Genomic DNA, 20,361 nt, shown 5'->3' on the forward strand with positions numbered 1-20,361 from the left:
CCCTGTAAATGGAACACACGCTGACAGGTTGAAGTTGAAGAGCAGAAAGAGAGAGACAGCACATTTCCACACAGCTCACTGCTGAACTCCTCACCAGTTCACATCTGAACTAAACTGCTCAGCTAGAGAGCTGCCCACTCCCCTTTCATTATACAAGTCACTTCTAAAACATGGCCACTTTTGCCTGAAGTCTCATCGTTTACATATAAACAAAAAGCCTCTCAAAATCCTTTTCATTTCTGTACCAAACCAGACTGATCGGAGCCCGGCCCTATTTGTTACTCCTCTGAAAAAAATCAAGGACAGAGTATACAAGGAAAAGCTTTTCGAAAAAAAAGGGACTTACTTTGTGACACTTCTTCCTTAAAAAAAACCCCATCAATTAGAATCATAGAGATGGTACAGCACGGAAACAGACCCTTCAATCCAACCCGTCCATGCCGACCAGATATCCCAACCCAATCTAGTCCCACCTGCCAGCACCCGACCCATATCCCTCTAACCAATGTCCTGTATAAACCTGCACTCCAAGGTCTCTGTTCAAACACACTCCGGAGGACCTTACCATTAAGTGTATAAGTCGTGCTAAGATTTGCTTTCCCAAAATGCAGCATAGAGTCATAGAGATGTACAGCATGGAAACAGACCCTTCGGTTCAACCCGTCCATGCCGACCAGATATCCCAACCCAATCTAGTCCCACCTGCCAGCACCCGGCCCACATCCCTCCAAACCCTTCCTATTCATATACCCATCCAAATGCCTCTTAAATATTGCAATTGTACCAGCTTCCACCACATCCTCTGGCAGCTCATTCCATACACGTACCACCCTCTGCGTGAAAAGGTTGTCCCTTATGTCTCTTTTATATCTTTCCCCTCTCATCCTAAACCTATGCCCTCTAGTTCTGGACTCCCCGACCCCAGGGAAAAGACTTTGCCTATTTATCTTATCCATGCCCCTCAATTTTGTAAACCTCTATAAGGTCACCCCTTAGCCTCCGACGCTCCAGGGAAAACAGCCCCAGCCTGTTCAGCCTCTCCCTGTAGCTCAGATCCTCCAACTCTGGCAACATCCTTGTAAACCTTTTCTGAACCCTTTCAAGTTTCACAACATCTTTCCGATAGGAAGGAGACCAGAATTGCACACAATATTCCAACAGTGGCCTGACCAATGTCCTGTACAGCTGCAACATGACCTCCCAACTCCTGTACTCAATACTCTGACCAATAAAGGAAAGCATACCGAACGCCTTCTTCACTATCCTATCTAGCTGCAACTCCACTTTCAAGGAGCTATGAACCTGCACTCCAAGGTCCCTTTGTTCAGCAACACTCCCTAGGACCTTACCATTAAGTGTATAAGTCCTGTTAAGATTTGCTTTCCCAAAATGCAGCACCTTGCATTTATCTGAATAAAACTCCATTGCCACTTCTTAGCCCATTGGCCCATCTGATCCAGATCCTGTTGTAATCTGAGGTAACCCTCTTTGCTGTCCATTACACCTCCAATTTTGGTGTCATCTGCAACCTTACTAACTGTACCTCTTATGCTCGCATCCAAATCATTTATGTAAATGACAAAAAGTAGAGGGCCCAGCAACGATCCTTGTGGCATTCCACTGGTCACAGGCCTCCAGTCTGAAAAACAACGCTCCACCACCACCTTTGAGCCAGTTCTGTATCCAAATGGCTAGTTCTCCCTGTATTCCATGAGATCTAACCTTGCTAGTCAGTCTCCCATGGGGAACCTTGTCGAATGCCTTACTGAAGTCCATATATATATCACATCTACTGCTCTGCCCTCATCAAGCTTCTTTGTTACTTCAAAAAACTCAATCAAGTTTGTGAGACATGATTTCCCATGCACAAAGTCATGTTGACTATCCCGAATCAGTCCTTGCCTTTCCAAATACATGTACATCCTGTCGCTCAGGATTCCCTCCAACAACTTGCCCGAGGTCAGGCTCATTGGTCTATAGTTCCTTGGCTTGTTCTTACCACCCTTCTTAAACAGTGGCACCACGTTTGCCAACCTCCAGTCTTCTGGCACTTCACCTGTGACTATCGATCATACAAATATCTCAGCAAGAGGCCCAGCAATCACTTCTCTCGCTTCCCACAGAGTTCTCAGGTACACCTGATCAAGTCCTGGGGATTTATCCACCTTTAACCGTTTCAAGACATCCAGCACTTCTCTGTAATCTAGACATTTTGCAAGATGTCACCATCTATCTCCCTACAGTCTATATCTTCCATATCCTTTTCCACAGTAAATACTGATGCAAAATATTCATTTAGTATCTCCCCTATTTTCTGTGGCTCCACACAAAGGCCGCCTTGCTGATCTTTGAGGGGCCATATTCTCTCCTGAGTTACCCTTTTGTCCTTAATATATTTGTAAAAACCCTTTGGATTCTCCTTAATTCTATTTGCCAAAGCTATCTCATGTTCCCGTTTTGCCCTCCTGATTTCCCTCTTAAGTATACTCCTACTTTCTTTATACTCTTCTAAGGATACACTCGATCTACCCTGTCTGTACCTGACATATGCTTGCTTCTTTTTCTTAACCAAACCCTCAATTTCTTTAGTCATACAGCATTCCCTATACCTACCAGTCTTCCCTTTCACCCTGACAGAAATATACTTTCTCTGGATTCTTGCTATCTCATTTCTGAAGGCTTCCCATTTTCCAGCCGTCCCTTTCGCTGCGAACATCTGTCTCCAATCAGCTTTTGAAAGTTCTTGCCTAATACCGTCAAACTTGGCCTTTCTCCAATTTAGAACTTCAACTTTTAGATCTGGTCTGTCTTTTTCCATCACTATTTTAAAACGAATAGAATTATGGTTGCTGGCTCCAAAGTGCTCCCCCACTGACACCTCAGTCACCTGCCCTGCCTTATTTCCCAAGAGTAGGTCAAGTTTTGCACCTTCTCTAGTAGGTACATCCACATATTGAATCAGGAAATTGTCTTGTACACACTTAAGAAATTCCTCTCCATCTAAACCTTTAACACTATGGCATTTCCCAGTCAATATTTGGAAAGTTAAAATCCCTTACCATAACCACCATATTATTCTTACAGATAGCTGAGATCTCCTAACAAGTTTGTTTCTCAATTTCCCTCTGACTATTGGGGGGGTCTATAATACAATCCCAATAAGGTGATCATCCCTTTCTTATTTCTCAGTTCCACCCAAATAACTTCCCTCGATGTATTTCCAGGAATATCCTCCCTTAGTACAGCTGTAATGCTATCCCTTATCAAAAATGCCATTCCCCCTCCTCTCTTGCCTCCCTTTCTATCCTTCCTGTAGCATTTGTATCCTGGAATTTTCAGCTGCCAATCTTGCCCATCCCGGAGCCATGTTTCCGTAATTGCTATGATATCCCAGTCCTATGTTCGTAACCATGCCCTGAGTTCATCTGCCTTCCCTGTTAGGCCCCTTGCATTGAAATAAATGCAGTTTAATTTATTAGTCATACCTTGTCCTTGCCTGCCTTGACTTTTGACTCACGTCTGTTCTCAGCTGTACCCGTCTCAGATCGATCTCTTTCCTCACTATCTCCCTGGGTTCCACCCCCCTCACCTTACTAGTTTAAATCCTCCCAAGCAGTTCTAGCAAATTTCCCTGCCAGTATATTAGTCCCCTTCCAATTTAGGTGCAATCTGTCCTTCTTGTACAGGTCACTTCTACCCCAAAAGAGATTCCAATGATCCAAAAATGTGAATCCTTCTCCCATACACCAGCTCCTCAGCCATGCATTCATCTGCTCTATCCTCCTATTCCTGCCCTCACTAGCTCATAGCACTGGGAGTAATCCAGATATTACTACCCTTGAGGACCTCCTTTTTAAATTTCTACCTAACTCTCTGTAATCTCCCTTCAGAGACTCAACCTTTTCCCTTCCTATATTGTTGGTTCCAATGTGGACAATGACATTTTGCTGGCCCCTCTCCCCTGTGAGAACATTCTGCACCCTCTCTGAAACATCCTTGATCCTGGCACCAGGGAAACAACACACCATTCTACTTTTTCTCTGCTGGCCACAGAAACATCTGTCTGTACCTCTGACTACAGAATCCCCTAACACAACTGATCTCTTGGAAGCCGACGTACTCCATTAGAGCCAGTCTCAATACCAGAAACTTGGCTGTTTGTGCTACATTCCCCTGAGAATCCATCACGCCCTACATTTTCCAAAACAGCATACCTGTTTGAAATGGGTATATCCACAAAAGACTACCACTCTAGTTGCCTACCTCTCTTACCCTTCCTGGAGTTAACCCATCTATGTGACTGTATCTGAGACATTTTCCCCTTCCTATAACTGCCATCCACCACATATTCCTCATCGCTTCTATTTGTCTCTCCAACCGATCCACTTGATCTGATAAGATTCGCATCCAACAGCATTTATGGCAGATATAATCCACAGTAACCCTTAAACTCTCTTTAAACTCCCACATCTGACAAGAAGTACATATCACTGTAAAGGCCATTTTTGCTCCTTCACAATCTAGAGACCCAGAAAATAACACTCTCTTATTCCTCTACAAACACTGCCCCAGGTTCAATTAATAGCTATGGCTTATATTTTAAGTTTAATCAAGAGACTTATCTCCAAAAACATATAATCAAGAAAGAATCCACTGTACCCACTACTGCAGCCTTTCTCTTGGACAGACTTAAAACAACAATTAACTTATCTGATTCTGTGCTGTGAACTTCACCCAACAGTTCCTTCTAGTTGTGAATTTCACTGTTTAAAGATGGCTTCACTTTTAACCCTTCAAAACCCAGTTAGTAGTTTAAATCCACATATACACTATACTAACTATAAACATGCAAACATGCACAACCACATTCAAATTCAGGTCAAGGTACACCCACCACCGAATGCCTCTGTATCTCATTAGAGTCTCAATAATGCGTCGGCAATCACATTTTCACAACCTGACACATGCACAATTGTCAAATTGAATGGCTGCAACAATAAGCTCCATCTAAACAGTCTGGCATTTTTGTCCTTAAATTTTTCCACAAATGTCAATGGGTTGTGATCAATGTATACAATTGTCTCAGATGCATTGCTGGTAATATAAACGCTGAAATGTTGTAATGCCAACACCAAGCTTAAAGTCTCTTTCTCCACCATTGAGTATTTCTGTTGATGAATGTTTAACATCCTGGAAAAATACCTAATGGGTCTTTCTATTCCTTTGTCATCCTCCTGCGGGAAGACTGCACCAACACCCACATCACTGGCATCGATAGCCACCTTGAAAGACCTCATGTCATCCAGTGTGGCTAATACTGGGGCAGTAGTTAACAAAGTTTATATGCTGTCAAATGCCTTTTGACAGTCTGCTGGCCACTGAAACTTGCCCTTTTTTACAATTCTGAGTTGAGCAGCTACACTATTAAAGTTCGACACAAACTTTCAGTAAAATCCGCTCAACCCAAGGAACCATAGTACTGCTTCCTTCGTCGATTGTATGGGAAATTCCCCAATTACTTTCGTTTTCGCATCCCGTGGGGCCATTTGTCCGTGTTCAATAACATGGCCCAGGAAGGTGACTCTGGCTTTGGCAAATTCACTTCTAGATAGGTTTACCACCAAGCCTCCCTTCCGACGTCAATCAAACGAGTCCGATAAATCTATAAATGTTCCTTCCATGAGTGAATAAAAATCACCAAGTCATCAATATAAACCACACAGTTTGGTAATCCAGCAGTGGCCTTATGAGTCAGTCTCTGAAATATGGCTGGAGCATTTTTCATACCAAATGGCATGACTTTGAGCTGATATAATCCATGTGGAGTTGGAAAGACAAAATTGCCTTTGCTATCTCTGATAGAGGCACTTGCCAGTAGCCTCTAAGCAAGTCCAGCTTAGAAATATAAATTGCTTGTCCCATATTTTCGACACAGTCCTCCAACCGTGGAACTGGAGATGCATCAATCTTTGTAACGGCGTTGATTTTGCGATAGTCCATACATAACTACTGGGTACCATCTGACTTTGGCACCATAACTATGGGTGAGCTCCAGTCACTGTAACTCACTTTGATTATGCCATCTTGGAGCATGCGCTCAATCTCCTTCTGAACCTGTGCCAACTTTTGAGCGTTATGCCTATAAGCATGTTGCTTAATCAGAACCGCATCTCTTATATCTACATAATGCACAGTGCTCCCAGTTTAATTCCACAGATCTCACAATGTGACAGTAATAACTCTTTGAGGTCAATTTGATTTTCTTGTGGAAGGTACCTCAATAGTTTATCTCAATTTTTGACAACTTCCTCATTGTCCAATTTGGATTGAGGAATGTCTGATTCAGACTCCTCTGAACTTGGTCCTTCCTTCTGAGCTGTATTCATTAACACCTTCTCCTCTTGCTTTCCTTCCCTGTCAAAATATTCACATGATACACTCTGTGATATTTCTTCCTGTCTGGAGTCCTTATCAAGTAGTTCACCTCACTCAATTTCTTCTCAATTTGATACGGTCCACTAAACCTTGCTTTTAAAAGCTCACCTGTTAATGGAAGCAATATCAATACCATATCCCCAATTGCAAAATTGTGAATTTGTGATTTCTTATCCACTTCCTGTTTCATTGTATGCAGTGACACTTTTAAATGCTGTCTAGCCAACTCTCCAGCTCTATTTAGACGTCCTCTAAAATTTGACAAATAGTCCAAATGGGTGGGTCTCTGAATCCTTAATTTCTCTTTAATCAATTTTAACAGTCTTCTTACTTCATGTCCAGCTTAGAAGTATATATTAATTCAAATGGACTGAATATGGTCGAATCATTCAGTACATCTTTGATCGCAAAACATACAAACTGAACTCCCTTATCCCAATCATCTGGATCATCCTGACCATGAGCCCTCAAAATAGCCTTTAAAGTTTGATGCCATCTCTTTAGCACTCCCTGCTATTTCAGGTGGTATGCAGTAGATTTGAGTTGCTTATAACCTCCATAACCTCCTTGAATCGTTTGGTTGTAAAGTTTGATCCTGGATCTGACTGAATCTCTATTGGCAGTCTGTATCTTTAGCTGTGCTAAGCTGAAATTTAAAGTAGTTCTTCTACACCGGTTAGCTGTGATGTTGTGTAATTGGATTGCCTCTGGAAATCTAGTCAACATATCCATTATTGTTAGTAAATACTTATTCCAACTTTTTGTTGAGGACCTATGCAATCAATCAAGACTCTTGTGAAAGCTTCCTCAAATGCTGAAATAGTTATTAAAGGTGCAGGTTTTATTACTGCCTGTGGTTTTCTGATTAGCTGACATGAATGACATGTCTGGCAAAATTCAACTACTTCCAGGCCAGTAAAAATGTCTTTGTATTTTAGCCTGTGTTTTCCTCACCCTTAAATGACCTCCAAGTGGTAGCTCATGTGCCACTTGCAGCACCTCCTTTCTATACCCCACTGGTAAAACAATTTGACTAATCTCTGCCCATTTCTCATCTGCTTGAATGTGTGATGGTCTACATTTCCTCATTAAGACATAATTTATTAAGTACTAACACAGAGGAATGCACTCATTTTCCTTCTCTGTAAATGCCTTTTGATACAACTGTCTTAAGATCTCATCTTTCTGCTGTAACTCTATCAGCTTAGCATAGCTAAAGATACTTGCATGTTTACCTATTTTTCCATCTCTGTTACACTTATCTGATCAAAAAAGGTCTCAGGTAATGTTATGTCAACTTCCTCGTCTGTGCCTTCTGATCTCTCCTGCTTCAGCTTGTGCCTCTGTGATCTTATGATCACACAATCAGGGAAAATTCATGAATAAAGATCCTTCATTTCTTCAGTTGCCTACTTCTCCATTGGCTTTTCAACTAAGGTAGGCAGCACGCTTACTGGTGAATCAGCTACATCATTTGCAAAGAGAAACTGTATTCCTGGAGCTGAGAGTTTGTCCAGTACTCCTACCACAAATTCTTCACTCTTCTCTGGACTCTCTAGCCTCACTTTACATAATTGAGCACTTTTTGTCTCACCATGAATTCCTGTTACCAGTTCCTTTTCTGGCAATAGTCCCTCGGGAGTACATATCTCCTCATCCTTCAGCATGGAAGGATCCTGTGTCCCTTAATATTGTAACCTCCTTACCTACTGCTCCTGGCCTATGTGAATAAACTTATCCTTTGCATGTATTTTTTTAAGCAGTTCTGGCATTCCTCTTTAATCAACTTCTGATCATCTTGTACACTCTGAGGCAGTTGTCTAACTTCCCTTGTGCTTTTTGTTACTAGTCCAACAAAACTCCCGGGCTTGTCTGGTTTTCCTACATCTGGCTTTCTCCGAACCCACCAACACTGTGATTTTGTGCGGCCCACTTTATTACAATGAAAACATCGGAGCTTTCTAACTTCTTTGTTCCCCTCAAGGGTTTCTTTTTTACCAAGTGGTAAGTTATCCTTATGATCTTCACTGAACTCTATCTTTCCCTTTCCATGTGAGGATTTCTCTTGCCCCAATTTCTATCCCTCATGGACTGCAATTGATTCTGGAAGCCAAACCGTGTTTGATGGACCAGCTCATAATCATCAGCCACTCCAGCTGCTAACCTCGCTGTTTTAACTTTCTGCTCTTCCACATGAATTTGCACTACTTCCTCACTAAGCCTACCCTCAGCCTTTATCTCCAGCCTTTTAAGCTGACTTTCCTTTTTAAATGTCAGTTTTCGAAGTTCAAAAGCTCTCTCGTTTTCTTTCTCTGCTTTCTCTTTTTCCCTCTCTTCTGCTGCTCTCTCTTTTTCGCTCTGTTTTGCTGCTCTCTCCTTGTCCCTCTCTTCTGCTTTTAATTGTGACTCAAACTGTTTCATTTCTGCTGCCCTTTCCCTATCTCTCACCCCTAACTCAAACTGCTTCATTTGCACTTGAGTTCTTGCCATCTCTATAGTTTTTGATGGTTTCTCCAGCAAGTCTAAATGCTGAGCTACTGCTATAATTATCTCTCCTTTCCTTTCAGAAGCAGGCAGTTCCAATTCCAGCCTCACTGTTAATTTCTGCAGCTTGGCCTTTTGCACCTTTTGTAAACCTTCCAAAGTCACTGCATCCACTTCCAGAAGACTTCTGGTGACTGAAAGAGCCAATACTATCCGAAGCTTTGTCTGCCTACCCAACCAAACCAACATCCAAAATAAAGACATTAGCATCTACCACTCGCTGTTTAAAATCCCGCAAAGAGCCCCCAATCTGTTATGGACTAGGCCAGACCACTCAAAACATTTTTAAGCAGGCAGCCCAGACCATAACACTGCAATTTGTTTCAATAAGTTTACAGTGAAAATTACCTGAAGTTATCTAGGTTGACTACCAGGTATTAAAACAGACAAAAACGTATTCACAAAATTACACATTTAAACGCAAAGAACAGAAATACTAGACTTAATTATGCTGTCCCAAATATAAACAACAGTTCCAATAAGCAAACTACCTTTAAAAACCAGTATAAGTGAAACACATGCTGACAGGTTGAAGTTGAAGGGCAGGAAGAAAGAGAGAGAAAGTTTCCACACAGCTCACTGTTGAACTCCTCATCACTTCAGGACTGAACTGAACTGGTCACCTAGAGAGCTGCCACTCCCCTTTCGTTATACAGGTCACTTTTAAAACATGACCACTTTTGCCTGACGTCTCATCTGTTTACATTATAAACAAAAGGCCTCTCAAAATCCTTTTCACCTCTGTATCAAACTAGACTGATCGGAGCCTGGCCTGGTTGAATATCCCTCTGAAAGAGATCAAGGACAGAGCACCCTTGAGCCAAGGCACAGCTTTTAGTAAAAAAAAGGGACTAGCTTTCTGACAAAATCTACCAGGTTGTGAGCCAATCACCTTATTAAGTGCTGACTTGTTAAAACTTGTGGAACTTAAAGACGGTCCAGGTCTAGTCTTTAGGAAATCCAATGACAAAAGAAAAGTGATTTCCTTTGATTCTCACAGGGTGGAGAGTCATGGGAGAGTGTTGTCAGGGTGTCTGAGAGAAGGGTAGGAATTGACTTTCAGAGAGAATCTGGTTACTCCTCATCCATGCTTCCAATTGCCCTCCTGACTGAGGCAAGTAAAGGGTTCCCCCTAACCCAGCAGGCAAGTGACCCAGTCAGCCAGTTTTCTCTCTGCTGGGAAGGTGGATAATCAGGGCAGAGAGAAATGAATCCCTTACGTGGTGGTTGCATGACCAGACCACTAAAGGACTTTGTTTGCTAGTGAGTCAAGAAAATCTGTAATGGACTACCCTGCCTTGTACCTAATTCACAGGGGAGGGGTGTCGAGTACCTCTCCAGGACCAACTATTTCCCACTTTTCTCACCATCTCCACAGAGGGGAAAATTCTGCTCTTAGAATCTATTGACACTGAATCCAATCCAGTACTCAGATGACATTCTTTTAAGATACACATTGGCATTGACTGTCTGGGAATCAGTAGTAGAAATGTAACCCCATTTTAAGAATGTTTTGCACAACTGATTTATATTGTAACAGTGGTATTTGTGACTTTTGTCAATCAGTTGGGCCTTTTCTACACTGCATTCCAAGACCCAGTGCTGCTTATTTACATATGGCCCCAACAAATAAAAGTTATTGTATTTACAGCAGTAATGTGTGGGCTTGATTTCAGCCTGTACATGTAGCTTCCACATGTCGAGAAGCCACCCAGTTACCAGTGTAACATTTCTGGAGTTTCAGTATTATCTTATGACTTTCTTTCAATAAGACACCTTGCCAAATGCTCACCGTCTTGGCACACCCAAGCTTTAGAAGCAAGCAACTGGAATGCTTTCCACAACAATTTGTATATTAATAGAAAAAACGATTGCAGAGGAGAAGAATTCACTTGTTAGTCATTAAGCCCTGTTGGTGAAGATGTATTTCTGCTTGATTAATGCTTCTTTTTAAATTCTTGCATGAAATTTGGATATAAATAATCTTCAGCAATTGTGTAGCATAAATGGATGGCATATTACATCGAAATATTTCTCATTATACACTTTGCCTGTGACATCTTCAAATAACTCAAAGTTAATTAGTGAAACATGATTTAGCCTTCATGAAATCACACTATAGGGAGGATGTAAACACATCAAAGAGAGTATAGACACAATTTACAAGAATGGTTCCAGAGATGAGGATAAATTGAAGAAGTTGGGAGTATTGTCTTTAGTGAGAAGGAGGAGGATAAGAGAAATTCTAAGAAGAGATCAGATTATAGTTTTCAAAATCATGAGAGGACTAGATAGAGTGGACAGAGAGAAACCTTTCCTTCTTATAAAAGGAACAAGAATGAGAGGGTATAGATTTAATGTGATTTTCAAAAGGAGGAAATGTGAAGTGATTAAAAAAAAACATTTTTCACACTGAGTATTTAAGGCATGGAATTCATCAATTGAAGGTCAATTCAATTGAGATATTTAAGAGGGCATTGGACAATTACTTGGATCAAAATAACATGCAAGGATATGGGGAAACAGCAGGAAATTGGCATTAGGTAATAATGCTTGTTTGAAGAACTGGTGCAAATATGATGGGAAAATTGGCCTCCTTCTGTGACTGACGTCTGATTCTCTACTCTGTCTCTCCGTGGATGATGTTGAGGTTTTCCTGCAGTTTCTGTGTTTATTTTTAATTATTGTTTTATTTAAACGAATTCCTCTTCTTGGGCAAAGGGCATCTGTACATTGCCTTTATTATTCCTAGGATTAACTCTTACAATGTTGGTCACACAATTGATCTAAAATTCTGCTGCCCATCTCCTAATTCTCATCAAGTCTCATTCTTCTTCATGTATTGCTGGCTAAATGCTTCAAATTCATCCCTGATTTTAGTTTGTATCCCTGCACCAGTCTGTAATCCTCTGACCCCCTAATGTCCTTTGATCTAACATTGATAGTTGTTTTATCAGCTAAGTCAACCCTAATCTTTGGAACTCCGTCCTTAAACCTCATTGCCTTTCTCCTCATTTAAAGTGCTCCTTAAAACTTCCAGTCCCATTATGGCTCAGTGTCACATTACATTTGATAATGCTAATATGATATGCTTTAGAGTTACTGCCCTACATAAATGCATACTGTTAATATTTGAAAGGAAAATTAGTCACCTTTATATTATTTTTGCTATGTTTTAGCCTAATGAAGTGCTTTTCAAACACAATCAATATTAGGTTGTAGGAAATGAAGCAAGTGGCAATGATCAGACAGACAATCATGACTTTGGCTAGAGTATCAAAGGTAACACCCCAACTCTTCAACATGAGAGCTTTTGCACCAATTCCTTTGAATAACACATCTGAAAGACCATCAGTGCAGCACTCTTCAGTTCAACAATGAAGTGTCAGCCTTTGTTTTAATATCTAGAGTGGGTTTTGAACTGATTCTGAATGAATCAGAATGGGAAACACATCAGTAAACCCTTCTTCAAAGATTAGAAGGGGAAATCAGCAAAGGAGGACAAAATCTGATCACAGAGATTTGAAATGAACTGGTGAGAATTGATAATCAGAGCCTGGTGCCCCTGAGCAATGCCAAAACACGAGGTAATCATCCACACAAACTATTAAAATCAGTGTGTCAACAATTTTCTTTCTTTCAATGGGACAAGCTGCCAGAGGAAACAGTCACAGCTTGGTCACTTGAAATTATCAAGGATCAGCCACTGTTTATTTTCATGAATATATTTGTTATCGGGATTACCATCTCAGCAAAGCATTCACAGTTTAACTAGCACTATGTTGCTGGGATAGATAGAAGTGGGACTGAGACAAGGTTGTCAAAGTGGTTAGTGGGATGATTTGGAGATGCTGGTGTTGGACTGGGGTGTACAAAGTTAAAAATCACACAACAAAGGTTTAGGGTGAGAGGGGAAAGATATAAAAGAGAATTAAGGGGCAACTTTTTCCACGCAGAGGGTGGTGTGGTGTGGAATGGGCTACCAGAGGAAGTGGTAGAGGCTGGTACAATTGCAACATTTAAAAGGCATCTGGATGGGTATGTGAATAAGAAGGATCTGGAGGGATATGGGCCAGGTGCTGACAAGGGGGGACTAGATTGGGTTCGGATATATGGTCGGCATGGACGAGTTGGACCGAAGGGTCTGTTTTCGTGCTGTACATCTCTATGACTCTATGACTAGGTTATAGTCCAACAGGTTTATTTAGAAGCACTAGCTTTCAGAGCGCTGTTCCTTCATCATGTAGTGAGGTGGGCTCTGAAAACTAGTGCTTCCAAATAAACCTGTTGGACTATAACGATGTTGTGTGATTTTTAAATTAGTGGGCTGAATAGAGTAAATTATGTTGCAGTTTGAAAATGAAACAAAGGAATAAGAAGGCATAGATTTAAAGTGATGTGCAAAAAAGCAAGGATGATGGGGGGTAAAAACTTTATCATAGCAAGTGGTTACTATGTGGAAATGTGAGGAGGTAAGTTCAAGATGATTATTTAGTGAGAAATGCCAGGGATAAGAGGAAGGAGATTGGCACTGGATGATAGAACAAGTGCAGTCACGATGGGCCGAACGATCTCCCTCTGGACTGGAACGATTGTGATTATTGCCACACCTTAAGAAGCAGCAGTTTAACCCACTTTTGACTCACAGTTCAGCAAGCTCAATCACAGCCATGACTGGATTCCAATGACACCTCCAAAACCCACGTTTTAAAGACTTCATTCTGGACTGGGGGAGGGCACGTGCCTCTGCTCATGACTTTTGCAGAGTGGAGGCCGGGTCCAATCAGCAGAGGCCAACCCTGAGGTTATATTGAGGAAGGAATGAGGGTTGTTTAGTTCCCCTACTTTTGGATAATGGCAACAGTGCGGGAGCGAGCGCGGCTGATGAGTTTGACCCTGAACCCGGCAGCTGTGAGTCCGGCGCGCAGGGCAGGTATGGCTCACATTGTCATTGAACTGCTTCCCTCAGCTAGAAGCAAAGTCCCTGCACACAAAAGTTTCTCGCAAGCTGTTGACTTTCTGTGATTACATACCTACATGCCCTCTCTCCCATATCGTGCAATGTAAGCATTTTCCCCTAAATTTAGCAACGCAGTCGAGCAAAGTTAATGTTTAAGTGCAAAGGGGAGTGCACAGGAATGTCTAGTACAATCTACTCCCGTCCATAAAGTTGTTTGCATAAGCATATGATCTGACTCCCCCCACCTCCCAGCTGCCTTCATCTTGTACCCCTGCCCCCCACCCCCACCCCCACCCCCACTTGTTAGTCGACGCCTTTTAGATTTGCATCAGCCTCCATCCACATTCTCGGAGCAGGGATTAACTGAAGCAGCACGCCAAGGGCAACCTGGAAATCTCCCAATTTCTGCTGTCGATCTCCCCGCCCCGCCGTTTACTCTTAACAATGTCAGTACGGCAGAATGGCTCGTTCGGGTAAGTGGGGTTGTTTTTTGGGGGGTCGCGGTCCGCTAACTGCCGAGAGTTGAGGGTGGCGGGTGGCAGAGGCAGACCACTGGAGGCCAGTGTAGGAACCGGGGGGACTTCAGCGAGCGACCATCTGGGTTGACTATTTTGCTTTATTTCTGACTCCTCAAACTGACCGACTGCAACAGGCGCTGGCTAATGGTCCGAAGAAATGAGAGAACGTGAGAACTGCATCGTCTTGGGGGAGGGGGAAGAGGAGGATTTCCAGTCGCTACATTTGCCTAGCGCCTTTGTAGATATTTCAGGAGCTTTCGATTCTTGAAATTGAATTGAACGATTTAGTTTTCTCAGAGCTTTGAGTGTCACGGTGTTGCAAATCGAGTGAGTGAGTTTGATCTGGATTAGATCAATGGATTTCTGGAGAAAAGCTGTACTTGGGCTTAACCAGAATAGGAAGTTAAAGATCTCTCAACACAAAGTTATAGCCCAACAGGAAGCACTCAAAACTGCGTTGAATTTAAGTGGTTCATCTTTTACATAGCTTAAAATTAAATGTGATGGGCTGATTGTTTGACTTCGGTTTCAATTGCCTTGTATTAGTTATTTGGGGTTGCTGATTACCCCATTAGATCACGTGGGTCGAAAACCCTCGGCGTTTGTGCTCATTTTCAGTTGTGATGCACTCCAATGTGTCTGTCTAAATGCATTCCCAGCTGGTTATCTCCAGAGTGCACTACTCAGCCATACTAGAACTTGATTTGGAGGTACCGGTATTGGACTGGAGTGTACAAAGTTTAAAAATCTCTCAATACCAGATTATAGTCCAATGGGTTTAATTGGAAGCACTAGCTTTCGGAGCATCGCTCTTTCATCAGGTGGTAGTGAAGGAGTAACTCCCTGAAAGCTAGTGCTTCCAATTAAACCTGTTGGACTATAACCTGGTGTTATGATTTTTAATTTTATACTAAACTTGGTCGTCTAACTGGTGGTAGTTAATTTGCTTTGTTAGCATTGTTTTCAGATTGTAAGAAAGCAAATTTTAGATTAGATTCTCTACAGTGTGGAGACATGCCCTTCGGCCCAACAAGTCCACACGCCCCTCTGAAGAGAAACCCACCCAGACCCACTCCCCTACCCTATATTTACCTCTGACTACTGTGGGTGTAATTTAGCATGACCAATTCACCTGACCTGCACATCTTTGGATTGTGGGAGGAAATCCACACAGACACGGGGAGAATGTGCAAACTCCACACAGGTGGGAATCGAACCCAGGCCCCTGTGAGGCAGCAGTGCTAACCACTGCCACCGTGCTCTTTAATGTCGAACTTTCAGCTATGGTGTTGAGGCTCCAGCATGGATTTACTTAGTACAATAGCATACCTGGTTTGAAGCTCAATGTTTTTAATGCTTTTGGTTTGTGATGAGGCTTCATAATTATTAGTTTGAAGCATTGGTTCTAAAGTGGTTTTATATTTCTATCTTAGACAGGTTTTAGCTTTATTTGATTTCTAAATGGTGTAAGATTGTCTGGAAATTTGTTTGCATGTCCTTAAATGAAATTTTTGAAGCTTTGAACTTAATACCTCATTTAGTAATGAGGACACAAAATAGTGCTGCCTAGCAATGGCTATTCACTTATCTGTGCCCCTCATGACTTTATAAACCTCCAAGGTCACCCCTCGACCTCCCAATGCTCCATAGAGTCAGAGATATACAGCACAGAAACAGACCCTTCGGTCCAACTGGTCCATGGCAACCAGATATCTCTACCCAATCTAGTCCCACTGGCCAGCACCTGGTCCATATCTCTTTAAACCATAAGACATAGGAGTGGAAGTAAGGCCATTCGGCCCATCGAGTCCACCCCGCCATTCAATCATGGCTGATGGGCATTTCAACTCCACTTACCAGCATTCTCCCTGTAGCCCTTAATTCCTTGTGACATCAAGAATTTATCAATCTCTGCCTTGAAGACATTTAGCGTCACAGCCTCCACTGCACTCTGTGGCAATGAATTCCACAGACCTGCCACTCTCTGGCTGAAGAAATGTCTCCGCATTTCTGTTCTGAATTGACCCCCTCTAATTCTAAGGCTGTGTCCACAAGTACTAGTCTCCTTGTCTAATGGAAACAATTTCCTAGCGTCCACCCTTTCCAAGCCATGTATTATTTTGTAAATCCTTCCTATTCATAAACCCATCCAGATGTCTGGATGTTGCAATCGTACCAGCTTCCACCACTTCCTCCAGCAGGTCATTCCATACACATAACAGCCTCTGTGTGAAAGAATTGCCCCTCGGTCTGTTTTTTTTAATCTTTTCCCCCCTCTCCCTAAACCTCCAGTAAAGAGTCCCAGCCTCCCCTCAACTCAAACTCTCCAGTCCCAGCAATTTCCTTTTCTGAACCCTCCCATTTAATATCTTTCCAATAGTAGGGTGACCAGAACTGTACACAATGCTCCAAATATGGTGTCTCATCCTGTAGAACCACATGACATCCCAACTCTATACTCAATGGTCTCAGCAATGGAGGCAAGTATACCACCCTGTCTATTTGTGACACAACTGTCAAAGAATTATGTACCTGAACTCCTATGTCTTTGTTCAACAACATTACTTAGAACCATACCATTAACTAAGTTCTGCTCTTAATCACTTTATCAAAATGCAGTACTGTGCAATTTGTCCAAATGAAAATCCATCTGCCACTCCTCAGCCCACTGTCCCAATTGAACAAGTTTTGTATTCTTTAGATAACCATCTTCACTGTCCACTACACCACCAATTTTGGTGTCACCTGCAAACTTGCGAATTATGACTGCTAAATTCTCAACTGAAGTTTGTTAAATGACAGACAATAGTGGACCCAGGACTAATCCCTGTGCAACCCTAGTCACAATCCTCCACCAGCACTCCCTTCTGTCTCCTACTATCAAGCCAATTTTGTATCCAATTGGCAAGCTCTCCCTGAATCAACATTTTAAGATTGTTTCAACTAGTTCTGGTATAGTATAACTCATTTTGTCCTTATGTAAAAGTTTTATATTTTAAAAAGTACGTTAACAGCCTCTTTTGAATATTTAGTGACGAACCACCATGAATAAATTGTGGAAACAAAACTTGTTGCTAATAAGGCCAGAGTTCACAATAGAATCTGAATTTCCAGTCTTAACAGGACCACAGATATTTCTGTCTTAGCATTTGTATCCTTGGGAATTCAGTTGGGATCCAACTGCTGACTTGGACTTGCTTTTTGACACAAGTGATTGCCCAAACTATAAAACACAATTTCTTCTTGTAATGTTTTCTATTTGTGAATGAGTGAAATTACCTATATAGGAGTTACAGCATATGAAATCTTTGTGGCTACACTTGAAGTGTATAAGATTGATCATAAAACTTCCTGAAGTGGTCAAAGATGTTGTTATGCAACTCTATAACAGATGTGAAGTGTTTAGGAATACTATATCATCACTAATAAGGTGCTAGTAAAAAATATTTTTAAAGTTCTTGCACCATTTTGTCTATAGACAAAAAAAGATGCAAACTAGAAAAGGCAAATTAAATAACAATTTGATTATGCTTGACACTAACAGTTCATGTGTCAATTATCACCATTTTAATGAGTATGAATTAAGTGGAGGAAGAAATGTGAACATTGTACATGCATGAATTATACTTTGTTTCGTCTGTCCTGTTTCACATGGCCTTTTATGAACATATGTAACTACACATGCAGAATTCACTTGGAGTTTGACCATAACATCTAGTAATTGTAACCTGGGTTTTTTCCTTCATTCTATTTTGGGGACTGATTTTCTGTTTAGCTGTGTTGCATCTTTTACCAAAGCAATTTTTATTGGTCCATGCATTAGTAAAAGTCCACTGGTTGCTTGTTCTACTGAACAGATTCTCCCCTTCAAAGATAAATCTATCTCCCACAGAATTATTGTTACATCTTGCATAAAGTGTACCTGGTACTATTGTCATCCCATGACTGGGAAAAGTACTGACATGCCTGTTGGAAAATGATGATCATGCCTCTTATTGTCAATATTGTGGTTTTATGGGTTGCAAAGTTTAATCTCTCTCATTCCATTCAAAATGTAATAATTGAAATGAGCCAGTTAATCTGGTTAGCTAACTGTTACCATCCCCTCACCTATGTATAGAATCTGATCTCGAGTGATAAATATGAAAATTGAAATAATTGCTTTTTGGTACCAACCAAACTCTTATCACCGGTTTCATGCTTCTCTCGAGCAACTGTTTGAGGTTAATTCAGATTTTGACTTTAGTCTGTCATATTTGAGTTTGATTCCATATTTGCTCCTGTACTAAAATATTAGTCAAAAACAGGTCAGACATCACTAATCCACCCTTGTCTTGGGTCATCTGCTGAAATACCGATGGTATCTTGTCACATCCAGACTGGACTGTGTTTTTAATATTCCTAATCAGCCCCTCTCATTTAATGTTGTTGTGGTTCTGTTTGCCGAGCTGGGAATTTTGTTGCAGACGTTTCGTCACCTAGGTGATATCCTCAGTGCTTGGGAGATCCTTTGAAGCGCTTCTGTGATCTTTCCTCTGACATTGTAGTGGCTTGAATCTGCCGCTTCCAGCTGTCCGCTGCAGTGATCAGTATATTGGGTCTAGGTCGATGTGCTTATTGATTTGAATCATCGACTTGGACCCAATATACTGACCACTGCAGTGGACAGATGAAACTGACAACCGGAAGCGGCAGATTCAAACCACTACAAATGCCGGAAGAAAGATCCAGAAGTGCTTCACAGGAGGCTCCCAAGCACTGAGGATGTCACCTAGACAGGAGACGAAACGTCTGCAACACAATTCCCAGCTCAGCGAACAGAACCACAACGAGCACCCGAGCTACAAAACATCTCAAACTTTGAATCGCTCATTTAATCCTTTAACTTGCTCATTGAAAAATGCATTTTTAACTTGAAGCAGATATCATTTTGTCCACAATTTTAAGCTACATTTTGGTTAGTCAATAACCTTGACTTTTCACAAAATTCTCAGTCTGGTTGTTCAAGTTCCTCCACATCTTTGCCTCTCCTAGCTCTAATATTCTCCAGCCCCATAATCCTTTGACCTGTGTCCATCCAATTCTGGCCTCTTGCATCCTGATTTTGAGATTAGTCCTTAAAGCTGGCATTCCGTGCTCTGCTCTGTTTATCCATTGCCTTTTTGAGATCCTCACCTTGCCACTTTGACAAAGCATTTGACCTAACATTCCTTATTGGGTGGCTTGGTATAATGTAAATTTTGAATGTTGTACCTTTTAAACACTTTTTTTATTTCTTTACAGATGCTATGCAAGTTGGTCATGATTTGCATATTGTTTTTTGTGGATGTCATAGTTTTTAAGTTCCTGTAACCTTGTTTGATATTCATAGTATCCTGGAACACTAGTGAATGGTGTTGCCAAATACTTTAATCCCAGTTTAATGACATTTTCTCTTCACTGAGAAAGGCTGCAATTGCTGCTTGGCATAGAAATTAGTAAGCCTCAGCCATGCAGTTTTTTAAAATTTTCCATTAAGGGGAAAGGTTCTGAATCAGACTTTTCAGTATTTTACTTGCAAAGTCAATAGATGTTCCTACGTGCTGACAGTCTTTGTTTACTTCACAATGGTTCATAAGTGGAATGTCATAGTTCTTTGATGTGGAGGAGCTGGTGTTGGACTAGGGTGAATAAAGCAAAAAATCACTGCACAAGGTTATGGTCCAATAGGTTTATTTGGAAGCACTAGCCTTTGGAGTGCTGCTCCATCAGGTAGTTGTGGAGCAGGACCATAAGACAACTTATAGCAAATATATAGCTGTCTGGTCCTGTTGGACTAAGCCTGGAGTTTTACTTTTTAACAGATTTTTGGATATTCTTCTTGGATTTAGAGGAGAGCTTAATTCTACCGTATACAAGATTGGT

The 20,361-nt window shown here is 41.4% G+C and overlaps 1 protein-coding gene across 2 annotated transcripts in view; it reads left to right on the forward strand.

Annotated features, from left to right (window-relative positions):
- Positions 1 to 13,738: 13,738 nt before the first annotated feature.
- depdc7a (DEP domain containing 7, paralog a) overlaps positions 13,739 to 20,361 on the forward strand; it is a 47,800-nt gene continuing 41,177 nt past the window's right edge. The window contains exon 1 of one of the 2 annotated variants that reach the window (XM_060838570.1): positions 13,739 to 13,912. In XM_060838570.1, the coding sequence (XP_060694553.1) occupies positions 13,834 to 13,912 (79 nt within the window). In that variant the 5' untranslated portion in view covers positions 13,739 to 13,833. Of the gene's footprint in view, positions 13,913 to 13,951; positions 14,413 to 20,361 lie in introns of those variants that run through there. The other variant, XM_060838571.1, reaches the window with a different exon arrangement.

This window comes from Hemiscyllium ocellatum, chromosome 18, assembly GCF_020745735.1.
Source record: "Hemiscyllium ocellatum isolate sHemOce1 chromosome 18, sHemOce1.pat.X.cur, whole genome shotgun sequence".
In the NCBI taxonomy this organism is placed as follows: Eukaryota; Metazoa; Chordata; class Chondrichthyes; order Orectolobiformes; family Hemiscylliidae; genus Hemiscyllium; species Hemiscyllium ocellatum.